Below are 14,300 nucleotides of genomic sequence, written 5' to 3'. Positions count from 1 at the left end.
GAGTTACTACTTCAAGCTCCGAGACCGAGAGCGATAACGAGCGATCCGGCGGAACCTCTGACGTACCTTTTCCCACTTGGGTTTCCCCACACAGCCCGCCCGGCCTTTTCTCAATTACGAAGTAACTTGCTCCAAATCCGCCAGCATTCCCCTCAACCAAGCACCAAGCTACCTAGGAATCCGGCCAGGCCATGCAGCGATTGCCTTAAGATGGCAAGTAAAGCGGCTCTCAAGGCAGTGCGCACGGCGCTGGACTCGAAGGATTTCGAGCTTGCAGCTGAGAAAGCCAAGGAAATTGTCCAGAGAGACCCTCAAATTTACCATGCGTGCGTATCACTTCATCCCCTCAACCCCTCACCCTCTGAGACTTTTACCCCCTCAGTCCCCCCAATTGCGCGTGTCTAATTTGAACTGCCCACTAGCAATGTCTTTCTGGGTCTCGCGCTCGACAAGCTCAACAAGAACGGTGAAGCCGAAGCGGCCTACCTTTCAGCTATTCGTGTGAAGGACAACGACAAAACAGCCTGGCAGGGCCTCATCAACCTGTACGAGAAACAAGGCGCGCATAAGCTCGATCAATATCGTGAGGCAGTCATCAAACTTGGCTTACTGTTTGCTGAAGTGTACGTGTCTAAATCCGCTCTACGCTTATTTAAATGATCTGTCTGGCTGGCTGCTGACTGATCTCAGCGATGACAAGCATCGTTGTCAGGATCTCCTAGACAAGTATGTCGGCTTCGCGAAGAAAAATGGTTCTCGATCGCAATACAAGAAAGCTCTTGAGCTGCACCTCCCATCGTCGCCGCTTTACGAATATCTTCAAGGCAGGATCCCGCATCCGTCCCATACCTACCTCCGTCTGATTGAGATAACGGAGTCGGAGGAGAAAGAATATATAAATCGTGAGATCGGGGAAAGACGCACTCGTCTCGGCGCAAAGATCGATCAGGTCACACTGGAGGTCAAGAGGGAAGCTTTCAAGCGCAGCGAGTTGGAGCAGCTCTATCGCGGGATCGTGGACTGGTCTCATGACGACCAGGTTCGACGCACTTATGAGGAGAAGTATTTGCAGCGCGCCTATGACTTCCTGACAGTTCTGCCAGCAAATGAGAAGGATGCCAAGCGAGTGGAGGTGCTGCAGGCTGCTCGTGACATGGTCATCATCAAGCATCCTTTCGAACTGGCCTGGAAGATTGTGCTGGAGTGGCATGATATCCAAGAATTCCACGAATGGGATCGCAACTTCCTCGATGACTTCATTGAGTTCTTTCCCGAAGATGGACTGTCCAAGGTCCTTAAGGGTTTCCTTGCCAGTGATATCTCTCCTTTCCCCAAAGAGACGAAGGAGCCAGAAGAACCTAAGCAAAGGAGAGACTCCAAAGCGGAGGAACCTGAATCCGACGAGAACAATGACGAGGTGAATGAGTTGGCTGCTCAAGATCATCTTCTCCTGATGGTGGAAGGTCTTGAGACTTCGTCAACCTCGATCGTCGCACATCGGATCGTAGGAGAACTCTATTTGACACTTGAAGAGTACGAGAGTGCCGCGGACATCTGTCGTAAAGGTCTCCGTAATGTTCACGACGTGGTCAAGCGGGCGGGGCTCGATCTCACAAACAGCACCGATGCAATTAACATCATACTTGCAAATTCACTCATCTACCACCAGTCCCCTCGCTACCATCCTGAGGCTAAGGGCATCTTCGAAGTGATCTTGAAGCGGAAGCCGACTTCGACGAGCTGTCTGCTTGGAATCGGTCTTATCCTTGAGGTTGATGAGGACTATCCAGAAGCTGTGAACTTTCTGGAGCGTGCGCTGGCGCGGGACCCATCGAACATCAAAGTTCGAGGGGAGCTGTCCTGGTGTCGGGCGCTCAACGGCGACCTCGAAACCGGTCTTGAGGGTCTTCAGGAGGTGCTCTCAGAGCTTCGCGAGGCACAACCGGAAAATAGAGATTTCAAGGCTGAAATCCTCTACAGGGTAGGCTACTGTCAGTGGGAGATTGATCCAGCACCAGCTGCACGCAAGGATCGTAACGGCGCCTACGCTAGTTTCCTTGCTTCGATTCAGACCAACATGAACTTCGCGCCCGCCTATACCAGCCTTGGACTGTACTATGCAGACTACAAGAAAGACAAGACTCGAGCCAAGAGATGCTTCCACAAAGCCTTTGAATTGTCCCCGTCTGAGATCGAAGCTGCGGAGAGGTTGGCACGCACATTCGCTAGCCAGCGGGACTGGGACCTCGTCGAAGCCGTAGCCCAGCGCGTGGTGGATTCTGGCAAAGCCAAACCAGCTCCGGGCTCTAAGCGCAAGGGCTACAGTTGGCCATACGCAGCTTTGGGTACTGTCCAAATCAACAAACAACAATACCCGAAGAGCATTGTGTCGTTTCAGGCAGCGCTGAGAATAAAGCCTGATGATTACCATTCATGGGTCGGTCTGGGCGAGAGCTACCACCACTCCGGAAGGTATATTGCTGCGACCAAAGCTTTTGAGCACGCACAAGCCTTGGAGGAGACGCTTTCGAGCACCGACAAGGAACAGATCTGGTTTGCGAGATACATGCTTGCAAATGTCAAGCGGGAGCTTGCCGATTATGACGATGCTATCGCGAGGTACGAGGATGTGCTGAAAGTCAGGCCAACGGAGATTGGCGTCTTGATCGACTTGCTTCAGACGCTTACCGAAAGCTCTTGGAAGAGTCTGGAATTGGGACGGTACAATGACTGCGTTGAGCTTGCGCGACGAGCGATTTCGACCGCACAGTCACTTGCCATGGAAAGAGTCGATGTATTCAACCTCTGGAAGGGCATTGGAGACGCATGCAGTCTATTCTCTTACGTGAAATCCAAGGCAGACAGGCTGCCGATCGATGAATTGCAGAGCCTGCTCACAGCCCAACTGGAGCCAACAGCCTTGGACATCATGACTGACGTGGACGAAGTGGGCGCGGAAATCCTCGTTTCACTAACCTCTGAAGACGATAGCACCAGCCCGGCGAACAAATGTCTCTATGCCGCCATTCTAGCCTACAAACGTGCCATCCAGGTCTCACTCCGGGATACCCATGCTCAGGCTGTTGCCTGGTATAACCTCGGCTGGGCCGAATACAGAGCTTACAGAAGCCTGCAGCTCAGCTCAGCCTCCGAGAATAAGAAGCAGACTCGCAAATTCGTCAAGACGGCCATGCGTTGCTTCAAGCGAGCCATCGAACTGGAAGCCGGCAACTCGGAATTCTGGAATGCACTTGGTGTAGCGACTACAAGCATGAGTCCCAAGGTTGCCCAGCATTCATTCGTGCGAAGCCTCCATCTCAACGATCGCAGTGCCCAGGTTTGGACAAATCTAGGAACCCTATATCTCCTTCATAATGACATTCAGCTGGCAAATGAGGCCTTTACCCGGGCACAGTCTACCGATCCAGACTATGCACCGGCTTGGGTTGGCCAAGGCTTGCTTGCTCTTTTGTTCGGTGACTCGCGGGAAGCAAGAGGCTTGTTTGAGCACGCCTTCGACATTTCCAATTCATCGTCACGGTTGCCCAAGAAACAATACACAATGACCTTGTTCGACCATCTCATGTCCGATTCTTCCATTTCTAACGAAATCTCGCAACTCATCCAGCCCTTCTTCGCCCTTCACCAGCTTTCCAGCCAGGAGCCTTCTGACTTGCCATTCGTCCATCTCTCTTCCCTTCTAGCGGAACGAATTGGTGAGTTTGCAGATGCCGAAACGAGCTTGCGAACTGTTTGTGCGGGAGTGGAGGCCGAATACGAAGTCTCAGAGTCAGCGGCATCCCTCTCTCGATATGCGCAGGCCAACGCTGATATTGCCCGTATTCTTCTTGCCCGTCATGAGTACGAGGAAGCCGCCGAAAAGGCGGAAACAGCACTTATGCTCTCTGGCGAAGAGGACGCAGAGAAGTTCGATCCTGAGACGAACAAAAAGCTGCGTCTGTCAGCGCACTTGACCGCTGGGCTGGCACACTACTACTTGAAGTCCATGGACAATGCCATTGATATGTTCCGTGATGCGCTTGGAGAGGCGGACAATGCTCCAGAGGTGGTGTGCCTCTTGGCGCAGGTGCTGTGGGCCAAGGGCGGGGAGGAGGAAAGAGCCGTCGCTCGCCAGCAGCTGTTCGACTGCGTTGAAGAGAATCCTGACCACATCGGCGCCGTCACCCTTCTCGGAGCCATTGCGCTACTGGATGAAGATAGAGACGCGGTTGAGGCCGTCGAATCTGACCTCCGCAGCATGATCACTCGCGATGACATAGAGATCCATGAGCGCGGCAAGCTCATCAAGCTTCTCACTGCGGTGTCTACCCTGGGATACGGAGATAACTCGGATGTTCCTGAGGATACTCGACGGATTGGAGAAGCCACTGCAGCAGTGATGAGATCGCCTGCCGAACCGCAAGGCTGGGTGGAATTGTCATCGGCTACGCAGGAGCTGTACCCAGCTGAGATGGCCGTCAAGAGAGCTTTGCGAAGCATCCCTCCCCGCAGCAACTTGGAAGCCGTTGATCTTGCTGCTGCATACGCACAGACCGGGAAGGCGAGCGACGCAATGAGGGCGATTATGGTGGCACCATGGCAGCAATCGGGGTGGGAAGAGCTGAATCATGCAGTCTCGACGATCGAATAGTCGCTACCTTTGCACCACTTTCCAGATGTGAGATAGAGGAAGATCTACTTAAAGAGCTATTAGATAGAAACGAGTCACGAAAAGAGAAGGGGGGGCATACCACAAATGCAAATATTCCTCTCCGTCAGCAGTATCAACCTGACGACTGATCCTCACCTTGCATCTCCGTAATCCTCGCCAACAACCTAGCCTTTCTCCCCTCTTTCCACGCCTGATCCATACTCTCGATCTTCCCTCCCAGGAGCGTAATGCAGTCCGGCGTGAGCAATATCATCCCGCGCGCCACCGTCGCATTCCGTATGACCATCTTCGCCCCAATCGCCAGCTTAGCCACAGATATGCCCTGAACGCGCTTCAATTCAATCGCCACCGCTCTCGTCCCCGCCGCGTCCTGTACGATCAATCGATGCGGTCCATGACTTTTCTTCTCGGACGACGCAGTAGCACCAGCAGTATTTCCGCTGCCGGCCCCTTCCTCATCATCACCCTCCTCGCCGCCACCACCACCAACATTAACGGCCCTCACAATCTCCCGTCCGCGGATCGCCTCCCCACGCTCGACGCGCTCGATCGCCTCGACCTGACTCCACAGACTCGTGCCGATGTCCTCGATATCCAACACCTGGACGGGGACGGGGCCCGGGAGCCGTCGTTCCTGCACGGAGAGATCGAAGATGTCGCCCGGCAGCAGGGCGGAGGGGTGATCGGTTTGGAGGGAGTCGCGGAAGTCCGAGGCCAGGATGCGGAAGAGCGCGGTTTGTGTCAGGGCGGAGATGGGAACGTTGCGTTGCAGGGCTGCTGTCATGGAGGAGACGAAGCTGTTGAGCCAGGTTGGGGAGACGGGGAGGGCTTTGGTGGTGTGGAGGTGGGCTGAGATTTGGGATTGTGGGGTGGTCATGGTTCTGACGAGAAGATTGGTTGGGTGTTTGGAGTGAGGTGAACGCGAAGCTGGGTTTGTGGTTGGGAGGAAGAGGGGTTAGGTGGGAGAGGTTGGGAGCATGATTTTGAAGTTGTTGTGATTGTTGCGTTGCTGTGAGGGGAAAGGAGCGGGAAATTTGGAGAAATTGTTTGGCTTTGTTTCAACGTTGGTTGCGGCTGCGGTTGCGGTTGCGGAGCGGAATCCGGGGTGGGGAAGAACGTCGAGTCCCCTAAACTACCTCCAGCTTCCCTACACCTCCTTGACAATCAACTTACATTCATCGAGACGTGAATTACACCCTTTTCTGGTATAGTCATATTCGTGTTTTACACTCTTCTATTGCCTTTCTACTTCTCGCATAGGTAGCAACAAACAATCCAGCCCACCTCCCCCTTCACACCACAACCACCACCATGTCGACACTCTCCTCCCCCCGTCCGTCAATTGCTTCATCGCGCGCCCACTCTCCCACCCCGACCTCCTCCCACCGTCCCTCTTTGGACACATTGAACACCAATCTCGGATACAACGGCGGAGGAGGAGGGCTCAGCGCCTCCTCGACCCCCTCCACCGCGCGAGCAGTCTCCCCGTCTCTCCACCCGCGCCGCAACCGCGCCGCCCTCCGCGACTACTACAACCTCCGGCCGAGCGATGCTGCCGGCACTGGCGGCGCCGGACGCCGATCCCGCAGCATCCCCCGCCCGAGCGAGGACCCTTCCGTCAATCACAACAACCACCCATCATCATCCGTCGTGGCCACGGGGACGGAACTCGACAGCCCGGACTTCGACCCCCAGCGCTACGTCAACCAGCTCCTGGCCACCTCGTCGCTGTCCACGGTGCTGAAGGCCGAGAACACGCTGGTCGGGGACATCCGCACGCTGGACAGCGAGCGCAAGGCGCTCGTGTACGACAACTACTCCAAGCTGATCCGCGCGGTCGAGACGATCGGCAAGATGCGGCGCAGTATGGATGAGCGCGGGGCGCCGTTGACCATGACCAAGACCCTGGGGCCGGCGATTGCGTTCGTCGCGGAGACGGCCGGCGGTCTGATTCAGGAGGGCGAGGAGCAGCAGCGCCGGATCCGGGAGGCGAAGGCGGCGACGGTGGGGGCGGAGCGGAGGAAGGCGGAGAGGCTGACGGTGCAGTGGGTGCTGGGCGCGCCGGAGAGGTTGGAGAAGCTGGTGGCTGAGGGGAAGGCGGAAGAGGCGGAGAAGGATTGGGAGGAGGTGAGGAAGTTGCTGGGGAAGTGGGAAGGGGTTAAGGGGGTTGCGGAGGTTCGGGAGGCTTGTGAGAAGGTCATGGATCGAGGGGATGAGTCGTCTTGAGGTGAGGCACTGGTGGTAATTTCACGCAGAGCGGCAAACAAGCGTGGGGATCAATTCCGCTGTGCTTGGTTATGACATGGGGCTTGTTGGGGTTGGAAGAACGTGTTACCCTCCAGGCTTGCTTGGTATGGCAATGATGATAAGGAAGGCCTCAAGTCGGGCGCTGACTTGTCTATCCCCTTCGTCAATCAGTGCTCATACAAAGCTCCGGGATCGGCATATCGAGCCTGCTAGGTTCTTCTTGAGCCTCAAGTCACGGCGAGTACGCTGAAATGGCCGATATGTACACATTCTTGAATCAACAATCCAAATATCCAGCAGCTCGCTCACCACTCACCCCGCAACACGTCTCGACTCGAAAACCGACTCGCCTTCAATCCCCACGGATTGTTCCCCATGATCTCCAGATGGGTGAACGCATCACACTTATAGTATATGGGCTTCTCATTGGACTTGACAAGCTCCAACTCTACCATTCTCCTCAGCACCCGAGCCACGTCCTCGCGGTCCTCATGATCGTGGGTATAGATTGCGATCAGTCGCGCCCTCCCCTGCCCATCATCCGTTGCTACCTTGGCTCCGAATCCCAGCTCTCCGCGCACGGTCGCCTCGGCCACCACTGTCCAATACTCATCGACCCGATCCGCCGTGATAAACAGCATCCACTTCCCGGACACGACGCCCGTCTGCCTCGCCAGCACGAACAGCTCGCTCTCCAACTCCTGCCGCCGACGGTGCAGCGCCCGCGTTGCCGCCTGCTTCGAACCCGCCGGGGCCCTGTCCCGCTGCACCTGCAACGCGGCCCTGTCATTCTCGAACCGATGCAGTGCCCTCGTCCCCTCCGCCACGAGCCTCGCGATATCCGCCTGCTGCGGTCTTTTGGACTGCTGAGGTGCTGCGACATAGATCCACGGCCCGACCGCATCAGCGGGGGTACTGGATGGTGTCAGCCCCGTAGCTGCTACGCTCGAGGCTGTGCGTCTCACGCGGCTGCGCTCCGAGGAGGCAGAGACATCCGTCATGATCGTGTCGCCGTCCGCCTCGTCTTTCTTTAATTCAGTCGTGCGCTTCAGAGCGTCGGGTGGTGGAAAGCTGTAACACCGAGGCGGCGCAGCGCCATCGTCCCCATCTTCCGTCTTAATACTAGTACCGCAGTCCATCTCGGCTGCGTTCTCGCTTGCTTGTGTTTCTTCGTGTGCCTTCCGCCTCGCGCTCAACGCCCTCCGGCGAATAGTGTTCAGCGAGTACGGATGGATCCTGTTCCAGTAGTAGCCGGTATCGTAACTCGTAACCAGATGTTCTAACCGCTTGACCTCTTCGTCGTCGTCGTCATCATCGCCTACCTTCAATAATCAGTATTGTCCACCCATCAACGCCGAATGGTATTAAACTAGGAAGTAAATGGAAATCCTAGGTATAATGCAACACCCACCATAAAAGCTCGACTCATCCGAAAGATCATCGACCGATAGATCCCAAGTCATGGGTTCAAAACTTAACTCACGTGAAGTCCTTCTGGTTGGATGAGGGTAACCGTGGCTGTGGCTGCGGTTGGGGCTGTGGAACTCTAGCCGCGGAAGTACGCGCGGGGTGGTTTGGGTGGTGGTGGTGGTGTTTGGGTCGAGGGGACGGGGATGATGGTTCAAGTTAGGATCAAGAGCGATGCCGGGGTTGGAGTCTACAGTCTTAGGTAGGATTTAAAGTGGGACGGAGGGAGGGGGGGAGGAGGACATGACGCAATTACTTTTTATTCATCTATGTGTTTCTGGGATGTGTGTTTGTTGGTTTGGTGGTGGGTTTACTGTCAGTGGTTGGGGCTGTGTTGAAGGAGTGATGTATACATTTTGGGTGGGAGAGGGGGTTCTTTGTTTGCTACGCTACTGTACGCTGTGCTTTGTGTAGTGGAGGGGGATGGAGGTGTTTGAGGATGGGTGTTTTGTGTGACATGTGGGGTATAATTGGGGGTTTTATTGTGCTGGGTCGAGGAGTAGGTGTTCAGTTTAGCAAGTTGTTATTCCTGTTTGCGCCGATATATACTTAGGTTGAGGGTAACGTCGGGTAGCTGCAGGCAGGACGGGAAGTCGATGACATTTCCTACTATGTGTATTTTCTTGGATGAAGAACTTGTTTTAAAAAAAGATATAAGGACCACAAGACAGAGCCCACATGTAAGTCCTTTGAATGCAGAAGATGAAGAAAATAAATCAGGATGAAGCTTGTGGTCTTTTCTCTAAATCTGACCTTCTAGATACAATCACCCGGCCTTGAAAACCAAAGGATCATCCTTCAAGAAAAACTCACGGGATGAGGTTAGACATACAGGCCACTGATATGCACGACAAGAAAGAAGATATCATCAACCATACAGGATGAGTCCGTGTCTTACGATGATATCTTCACCCTGAAAACCAGTGCCTGATTGTCAAGGTCATATCCCGACTCATCCGCATACTTGAACCGACCGAAGTTCATGCGACCTGGTTCAACTCATTAGCCATTGACTCGTCCAGCTCTCCGGGGGACTTTACCATTCTGTGTAATAAAGTCATTGTCACTCAAACTAAACAGAAAGTACTCCCTCTCGCGGGCGGACGCCTTCTTCTGCCCCGGCTCCACGGGCACCAGCGCCAGGCTCTCCCACTTTTCATTCAACAGGAAGCGATCCTGCGGGCCACCGTTATGCAACCCAAACTTGGCCAGCTGGCTCTCGACATTATAGTCCAAGAAGGGACAGTACTCCGCCGGGGTAATCCCGGTGTCCAAGACCCCCTTGGCCGAGGCGATGGACCCATTAACCCCGTCAACTCCCCGCCACCGTTTCAGATCGGTGGTGTTACTCGTGATGCGCACGACGTCCGCATGCCGATAAACAGACAACGACTCGTCCTGGCCGTGACCGAACCCGGAGTCGCGCGCCAGGACCAAGAATGCCTTGTCGTCTGGATCCCCCGCGGCGGCGACGGCCGGAAGCAGGTGTATCTCAGACTGCGCGGCCACCACGTCGTGACCCTTGGTGTAATCGTAGTACGTGGGTAACATGACCACATACTCGTGCTCTTGGACCGGGATCTCCGCGGAGATGTCGTACTGCAGGAGACGCGCGGGACGACGGTACTTCTTACTGGTGCCGCCCTCCTGGTCCAGAGCGGATTGGATCATCGTGTAGAGGGTCTTCCCGTCCGGGGAGATGGTCAAGGCCTCGAAGCCTTGGTTGTTCGCGCGGCCAGTTGCAGGGTCTTCGGGGATGGGGGTGTCGTTCGGGTCGTAGATGGGGGGGCTGTCGGCGCTGAAGCTGATGAAATGGTTGCGGTGCGGGATGTAGGCTGCTGGGGGCTCGATGGCTGTCTTCATCCGGCCGGTCTGGCGGTCAAACCGGTAGACGTAGGGCCCGTATTCGTCGGAGATCCAGAAGCTGTCCGGGGTGAGGACGAGGCCTTCCGCGTCCAGGGAGACGCGGTGACCGCCGTGGCCACTGTTGGAGTCGTCGTCGAAGCCATTGCCGGTGTAGATCGCGGCCGGTAGCGGTGGGAATCCTGGATAGTTGAGGGTGTCGTTGAAATCGGCCGAGGCGTCGAGTCCGGTTAGTGGCTTGCCGGTGGGATCGGTGAGCAGGAGGGAGTCGAGGTAAGTTAGCTGTAGGTTGGGTCTGGATGGACGATTGGCGGAGTTGTTGTTGCTGGTTAGATGGAGGGTGACGTTGAGTGTATGGACGCGGGCTTGGTAGTTGAGAGTGCCGTTCGTATTCCTGCATTTATTCTCAGCACACGAGGCCAGGAGAGAGAGAAATACAACAATACAGGAGGCAATCATACCAGCCACGATCGGGGATGCAGTAAAGCAGTCCGGTATAAGTTTCAGGCCCAATGCGCCGCCAGGAGTCCAAGTCAAAGGCGGCCGAGCTGCCAAAGCCACCTAAAGTGTCGCCATACTTGTCTGTGGCGTTGGAAGGAATGTAGCCATAGCCAGCCAGGCCGGAATAGGTGTAAGTATGACTGCCGCAGCTGGTCCGGTTCACAACGTCATTGTTGGCTGCAGCAGCAGTCCAGTATAGAACTGGGAGAGTGTACAACCAGGAGGAGTCGCGTCGCATGGGGGGTAGTTTTCAAATTGTAGGTGTAATGAGGAAAATGAAGTTAATTGGAGACCTTGAAAAGAGCCGGTGAAGTAACAGGACTTATTCTTATTCATAAAGCACTTTCGATGGCGGATAGAAATGGCTCCGAGGACCGGAAAGCTACTACTACTAGTAACTAGCAAGGATCAAGGAAGGATCCAACAGAAGGAAGACAACGTGGGCGCATCCAGGCCTGCAATTCGTTCTAAACCTGTGGAGGACCACGGCCGAATAGGCCATAGCCAAGGAAACAAGTAATTGCATTGCATTCGCATTATTTTTAGTTGACTGCAGCGGTGATCTTCACACTGACTTCATCTCATCTTCGTCAGCGTCATCGTCCTCATCTTCTATCATGCCGCGTCGTTGTTGGCCTGCCATGTCCTACAAGATACTTTTTGGTCATCGCAGCTACCCAAGCTCATTACGGACTCTCCCAGGTTGTCGGAACGGCAGGATAGTTCTTCGCATCGAGACCAAGATCCTCATAGATTGTATCGTCTCCTGTTTGATATTAGTTGCATGTCTCGAATCAGGCAGTCTGAAAGATCCTGAGGGAGCACTCACCCCGCAGAGATTCCACCCGCTCCTCGTTTTCCTGCTCTAGGTGCTCGAGCTCTTCTCCAGGCTGCACCTCATCAGCTTTCTTGCCATCCTCCTCTGCAGTTGCAGCCTTTCCAAGCTCGTCCACAGCTTCCCCAACCACAAGGAACTGTGCGTTGGGATAATCGATGAATTCAGGCTCCAGCGGCCTCCAGCGGTAGTCGCCGAATTTAGCAAGCACACTGTCATCATCAGTCAGCAAATGCACGTGGACCACGGTAAGGAATGCCATAATTGGGGCGGGGGTAAGACCTGTCGGGATACTCGGGATCTTTAGGAAGTTGAGCGTAGGATGGCCCAGGGTGTTTTGGGTTCTTCGACTGCACAACCCAGCTGCCCCGTGCCCGGAGGCCAAAGTCTTCCTGAAGTGATCCAATCTGATCAGGAATTGTGAGAACGTAAGCCAGATGAGAGGTTCGTTTGGTAGATGTAATTGCGTAGACGCCTTCTGCATACGGACGGGCATCAGGAACGGTACGCTCGCCTTGGGTGGTGGTGTCATATTGCCCTCCAGCAATGAAGCTTTCCTGCAGTGCTTTCATGGATTGCCCAGCCTTTTCGACGAATCCCATAACTCGATCACGACCAGAGGTCGGGAATCTTTTCTTTGGAAGAGCCATCAAACGACATTTGGCACCAGTGTCAACCGGGCCCTGCTTTGCGTCCAAGGTAGCTCCCAAGGGAGTTGGTCGCAGAACCACAAAAGTGCGCGCAACATCATCGACACCCTGAGGATCAGTCACATTGACTCGGGACCGGTAGAAAAAGTAAATAATACCCTTTTCAAGGATGTTTGACGGAACCTTTTCCTCCCTCTCCTGCGAGGTTTCGACGCCAGCTTCGTTGCCCTTGGCGGGAGCCAAATTGAGTTCTTTGGTTTCTGTTTGAATGTCTTCGGGTTTGTTCTCATCATCCAGCTCCATTTTATCTTCGGGCTTGTCATCGGCCTTGTCTTCTTTCGCTGTGTCTGGCTGCTCAGTCTCAGGCTTCACCTCTGACTGTTCTTCTGCTTTTTCTTCTGTCTTTGTCTCTGACTCGGTCTCTGGCTTGTCCTCTGGCTTGTCCTCTGGCTTGTCCTCTGGCTTGTCCTCTGGCTTCTCGCCAGGTTTCTCTGGTCCTCCCTTGAGCTCACCCTCTGGCTTAGCTGCAGGCTTATTGCTCGGCTCTTCGGGCTTCGCTTCTGGCTTTCCGGCCTGCTCAGAATGACCTACATAGAGTCAGACAACATACGCGGTGGTTATGCGGACTTACTCTACCTTTAGGTGGTTGCGCATCAATTCCGGTCGTGGGCTGCTTGGCTTCGTCCGGCTCTTTGTCGGCCTCTTTTTTGCTACGCTTAGACTCCGCTCCCTTGTCAGCACTGCCCTTGCGCTTTGCGCCAGCAGTACCTCGGCTTTTAACATCAGGAGCCGCCGCAATGGCTTCCTTTGCCTTCTGGGCGGCCTGGCGAGTCGATGTTCGGGTTGCCATATTTACTATGCGCGCTGGGGCTTGTTAAGCAAGTTCGTAGGCCAATTGAGGAAGGGAATTGGTTCGATGGGTGGTGATAACGACAGGATAATGGTAGAAGGTGATCTGTTAGCCGTAAGCCGACAAAGAGAGCAGTATAAGTGACGGCGATGAGAAGTTGGTGACGTCATCGAATAACCCAGCCTTTTCCGGCCTAGCGTGGCCGCACTACGTCACGTGTCACATGCTGCGAGTCGCCAGAGCCAGCAATAAGCTATGAAGCTCGGGGGGAGCCCACCTGGCAGATGCTCATGTAACGCTCACTCAGTCAATGTCCATTTGATCTGGCGTGGTGGACGCATAAGGGTAGAAACTACTGGGATCCGCCGAAGAAGATCGAGAGTCGTAACTGCCCGATGACCCGGTTTCACTGGCCCCCCCGTGCCAAAACACATCGGAGAATAACCCCAGATGGTTCCTTGAACGCTGGCTTCGCCTACGTTGCTTTATGGGACGACCGTTGCATCCTCCCTCTTGAGTATTGGAAGAGTTGCTGGTTGAGTGTGATCGAGCTGGACGAGTCGGGGCGGTAGGTGCACTCGACGGCTTTCGCTTCATGCCCCGTTTAGCGGCGAAGCTTGAGCGGCGGCTTGTAGGGTCCGAATCGCAATAAAGACCCTCCATCGAGTCCGCCAAATCATCTTGCTTGGGTCCTGAACTTTCCCGGAGAAGTAACGCCGACCTCGGTCTCGCACCTGCCTCCTTCCAGGTGTCGGCAGGCTCATCCTCGGGTTCTTCGATCGCATATGGCAATATCACATTCGTTTCATCTTTGTTATGGGTGTTGACTGACGGAGACTCGTGCACAGCAGGTTGCCAGGAGCCCGAAGCGGGACCGGGAATATCTTGAGTGAAGCATGTTGGTTCATCCCGAAGCGGAGAGGGAGGAGGGACTGTGCCATCCTCAGCTTTGATCATGGTGCTCTAGCTGGTGTCGCTAAAATTCGTCAAGTATAAAAAGTGCTGTCTTTATAGAGTGTAAATGCTGCTTTAGAAAGCGTTTTGAAAATCGGCATGCGCATGAAAAGACATCATGTGTACGATATCGCCGTTTAATCGCCGTTGTACTTGCAGTATTTTCATCTGTTGATTTGAGAACCGGGGCAAGAAAAACCAAAAACCGTTGCAAGAAGAATAGGGCAGACAGAGCTCCAAACAGACCCAGTCGGAGAGAAG

The 14,300-nt window shown here is 54.6% G+C and overlaps 6 protein-coding genes across 6 annotated transcripts; 2 read left to right on the top strand and 4 right to left on the bottom strand.

Moving 5' to 3' along the window:
- Positions 1–134: 134 nt before the first annotated feature.
- BO95DRAFT_444852 (SKI complex subunit tetratricopeptide repeat protein SKI3) lies at positions 135–4,787 on the top strand. The gene is made up of 3 exons (XM_025586984.1): positions 135–326; positions 423–623; positions 691–4,787. Exons 1-3 carry the CDS (start codon positions 211–213, stop codon positions 4,649–4,651), a joined length of 4,278 nt encoding a protein of 1,425 aa, XP_025440212.1. The 5' UTR covers positions 135–210; the 3' UTR covers positions 4,652–4,787.
- BO95DRAFT_201778 (OB fold domain-containing protein) lies at positions 4,719–5,735 on the bottom strand. The gene has a single exon (XM_025581037.1). The coding sequence runs from the start codon at positions 5,547–5,549 to the stop codon at positions 4,785–4,787; it is 765 nt and encodes a 254-aa protein (XP_025440211.1). The 5' UTR covers positions 5,550–5,735; the 3' UTR covers positions 4,719–4,784.
- Positions 5,736–5,825: 90 nt separating this feature from the next.
- Positions 5,826–7,061, top strand: BO95DRAFT_201748 (uncharacterized protein). Its single transcript, XM_025581036.1, has one exon. The coding sequence runs from the start codon at positions 5,984–5,986 to the stop codon at positions 6,896–6,898; it is 915 nt and encodes a 304-aa protein (XP_025440210.1). The 5' UTR covers positions 5,826–5,983; the 3' UTR covers positions 6,899–7,061.
- Positions 7,062–7,224: 163 nt separating this feature from the next.
- BO95DRAFT_367810 (DUF1917 domain-containing protein) lies at positions 7,225–8,223 on the bottom strand (the record flags this gene model as incomplete). The annotated part of the gene is made up of 2 exons (XM_025582800.1): positions 7,225–7,943; positions 8,049–8,223. Coding segments are annotated over 2 exons (894 nt in total), but the record flags the coding sequence as incomplete, so codon positions are not given.
- Positions 8,224–9,280: 1,057 nt separating this feature from the next.
- Positions 9,281–11,281, bottom strand: BO95DRAFT_454775 (esterase-like/phytase family protein; the record flags this gene model as incomplete). The annotated part of the gene is made up of 4 exons (XM_025588281.1): positions 9,281–9,375; positions 9,427–10,643; positions 10,711–10,951; positions 11,224–11,281. 4 exons carry the CDS (start codon positions 11,279–11,281, stop codon positions 9,281–9,283), a joined length of 1,611 nt encoding a protein of 536 aa, XP_025440208.1.
- Positions 11,204–14,095, bottom strand: BO95DRAFT_417988 (uncharacterized protein). Its single transcript, XM_025584437.1, has 6 exons — positions 13,496–14,095; positions 12,872–13,105; positions 12,608–12,822; positions 11,868–12,532; positions 11,580–11,797; positions 11,204–11,516 (listed from the first exon to the last, which is right to left on the bottom strand). The coding sequence occupies exons 1-6, from the start codon at positions 14,040–14,042 to the stop codon at positions 11,437–11,439; spliced, it is 1,959 nt and encodes a 652-aa protein (XP_025440207.1). The 5' UTR covers positions 14,043–14,095; the 3' UTR covers positions 11,204–11,436.
- Positions 14,096–14,300: the final 205 nt, after the last annotated feature.

The sequence above is a fragment of the Aspergillus brunneoviolaceus genome (genome assembly GCF_003184695.1).
Source record: "Aspergillus brunneoviolaceus CBS 621.78 unplaced genomic scaffold BO95scaffold_51, whole genome shotgun sequence".
In the NCBI taxonomy this organism is placed as follows: Eukaryota; Fungi; Ascomycota; class Eurotiomycetes; order Eurotiales; family Aspergillaceae; genus Aspergillus; species Aspergillus brunneoviolaceus.
Note: the sequence above shows the minus strand (reverse complement) of the source record. Positions and strands in the feature narration are given on the sequence as shown.

What these genes read in the sequence shown, in the direction of transcription:
- BO95DRAFT_444852 (XM_025586984.1), top strand. Translation starts at nt 211, where the DNA reads ATGGCAAGTAAAGCGGCTCTCAAGGCAGTGCGCACGGCGCTGGACTCG. An exon ending in GACCCTCAAATTTACCATGC is followed by an intron (nt 327 to 422) that starts GTGCGTATCACT and finishes ACTGCCCACTAG; the next exon opens with CAATGTCTTTCTGGGTCTCG. An exon ending in GGCTTACTGTTTGCTGAAGT is followed by an intron (nt 624 to 690) that starts GTACGTGTCTAA and finishes GACTGATCTCAG; the next exon opens with CGATGACAAGCATCGTTGTC.
- BO95DRAFT_201778 (XM_025581037.1), bottom strand. Translation starts at nt 5,549, where the DNA reads ATGACCACCCCACAATCCCAAATCTCAGCCCACCTCCACACCACCAAA.
- BO95DRAFT_201748 (XM_025581036.1), top strand. Translation starts at nt 5,984, where the DNA reads ATGTCGACACTCTCCTCCCCCCGTCCGTCAATTGCTTCATCGCGCGCC.
- BO95DRAFT_417988 (XM_025584437.1), bottom strand. Translation starts at nt 14,042, where the DNA reads ATGATCAAAGCTGAGGATGGCACAGTCCCTCCTCCCTCTCCGCTTCGG. An exon ending in TGATGCGCAACCACCTAAAG is followed by an intron (nt 12,823 to 12,871) that starts GTAGAGTAAGTC and finishes GACTCTATGTAG; the next exon opens with GTCATTCTGAGCAGGCCGGA. An exon ending in GCGGGTGGAATCTCTGCGGG is followed by an intron (nt 11,517 to 11,579) that starts GTGAGTGCTCCC and finishes AATATCAAACAG; the next exon opens with GAGACGATACAATCTATGAG.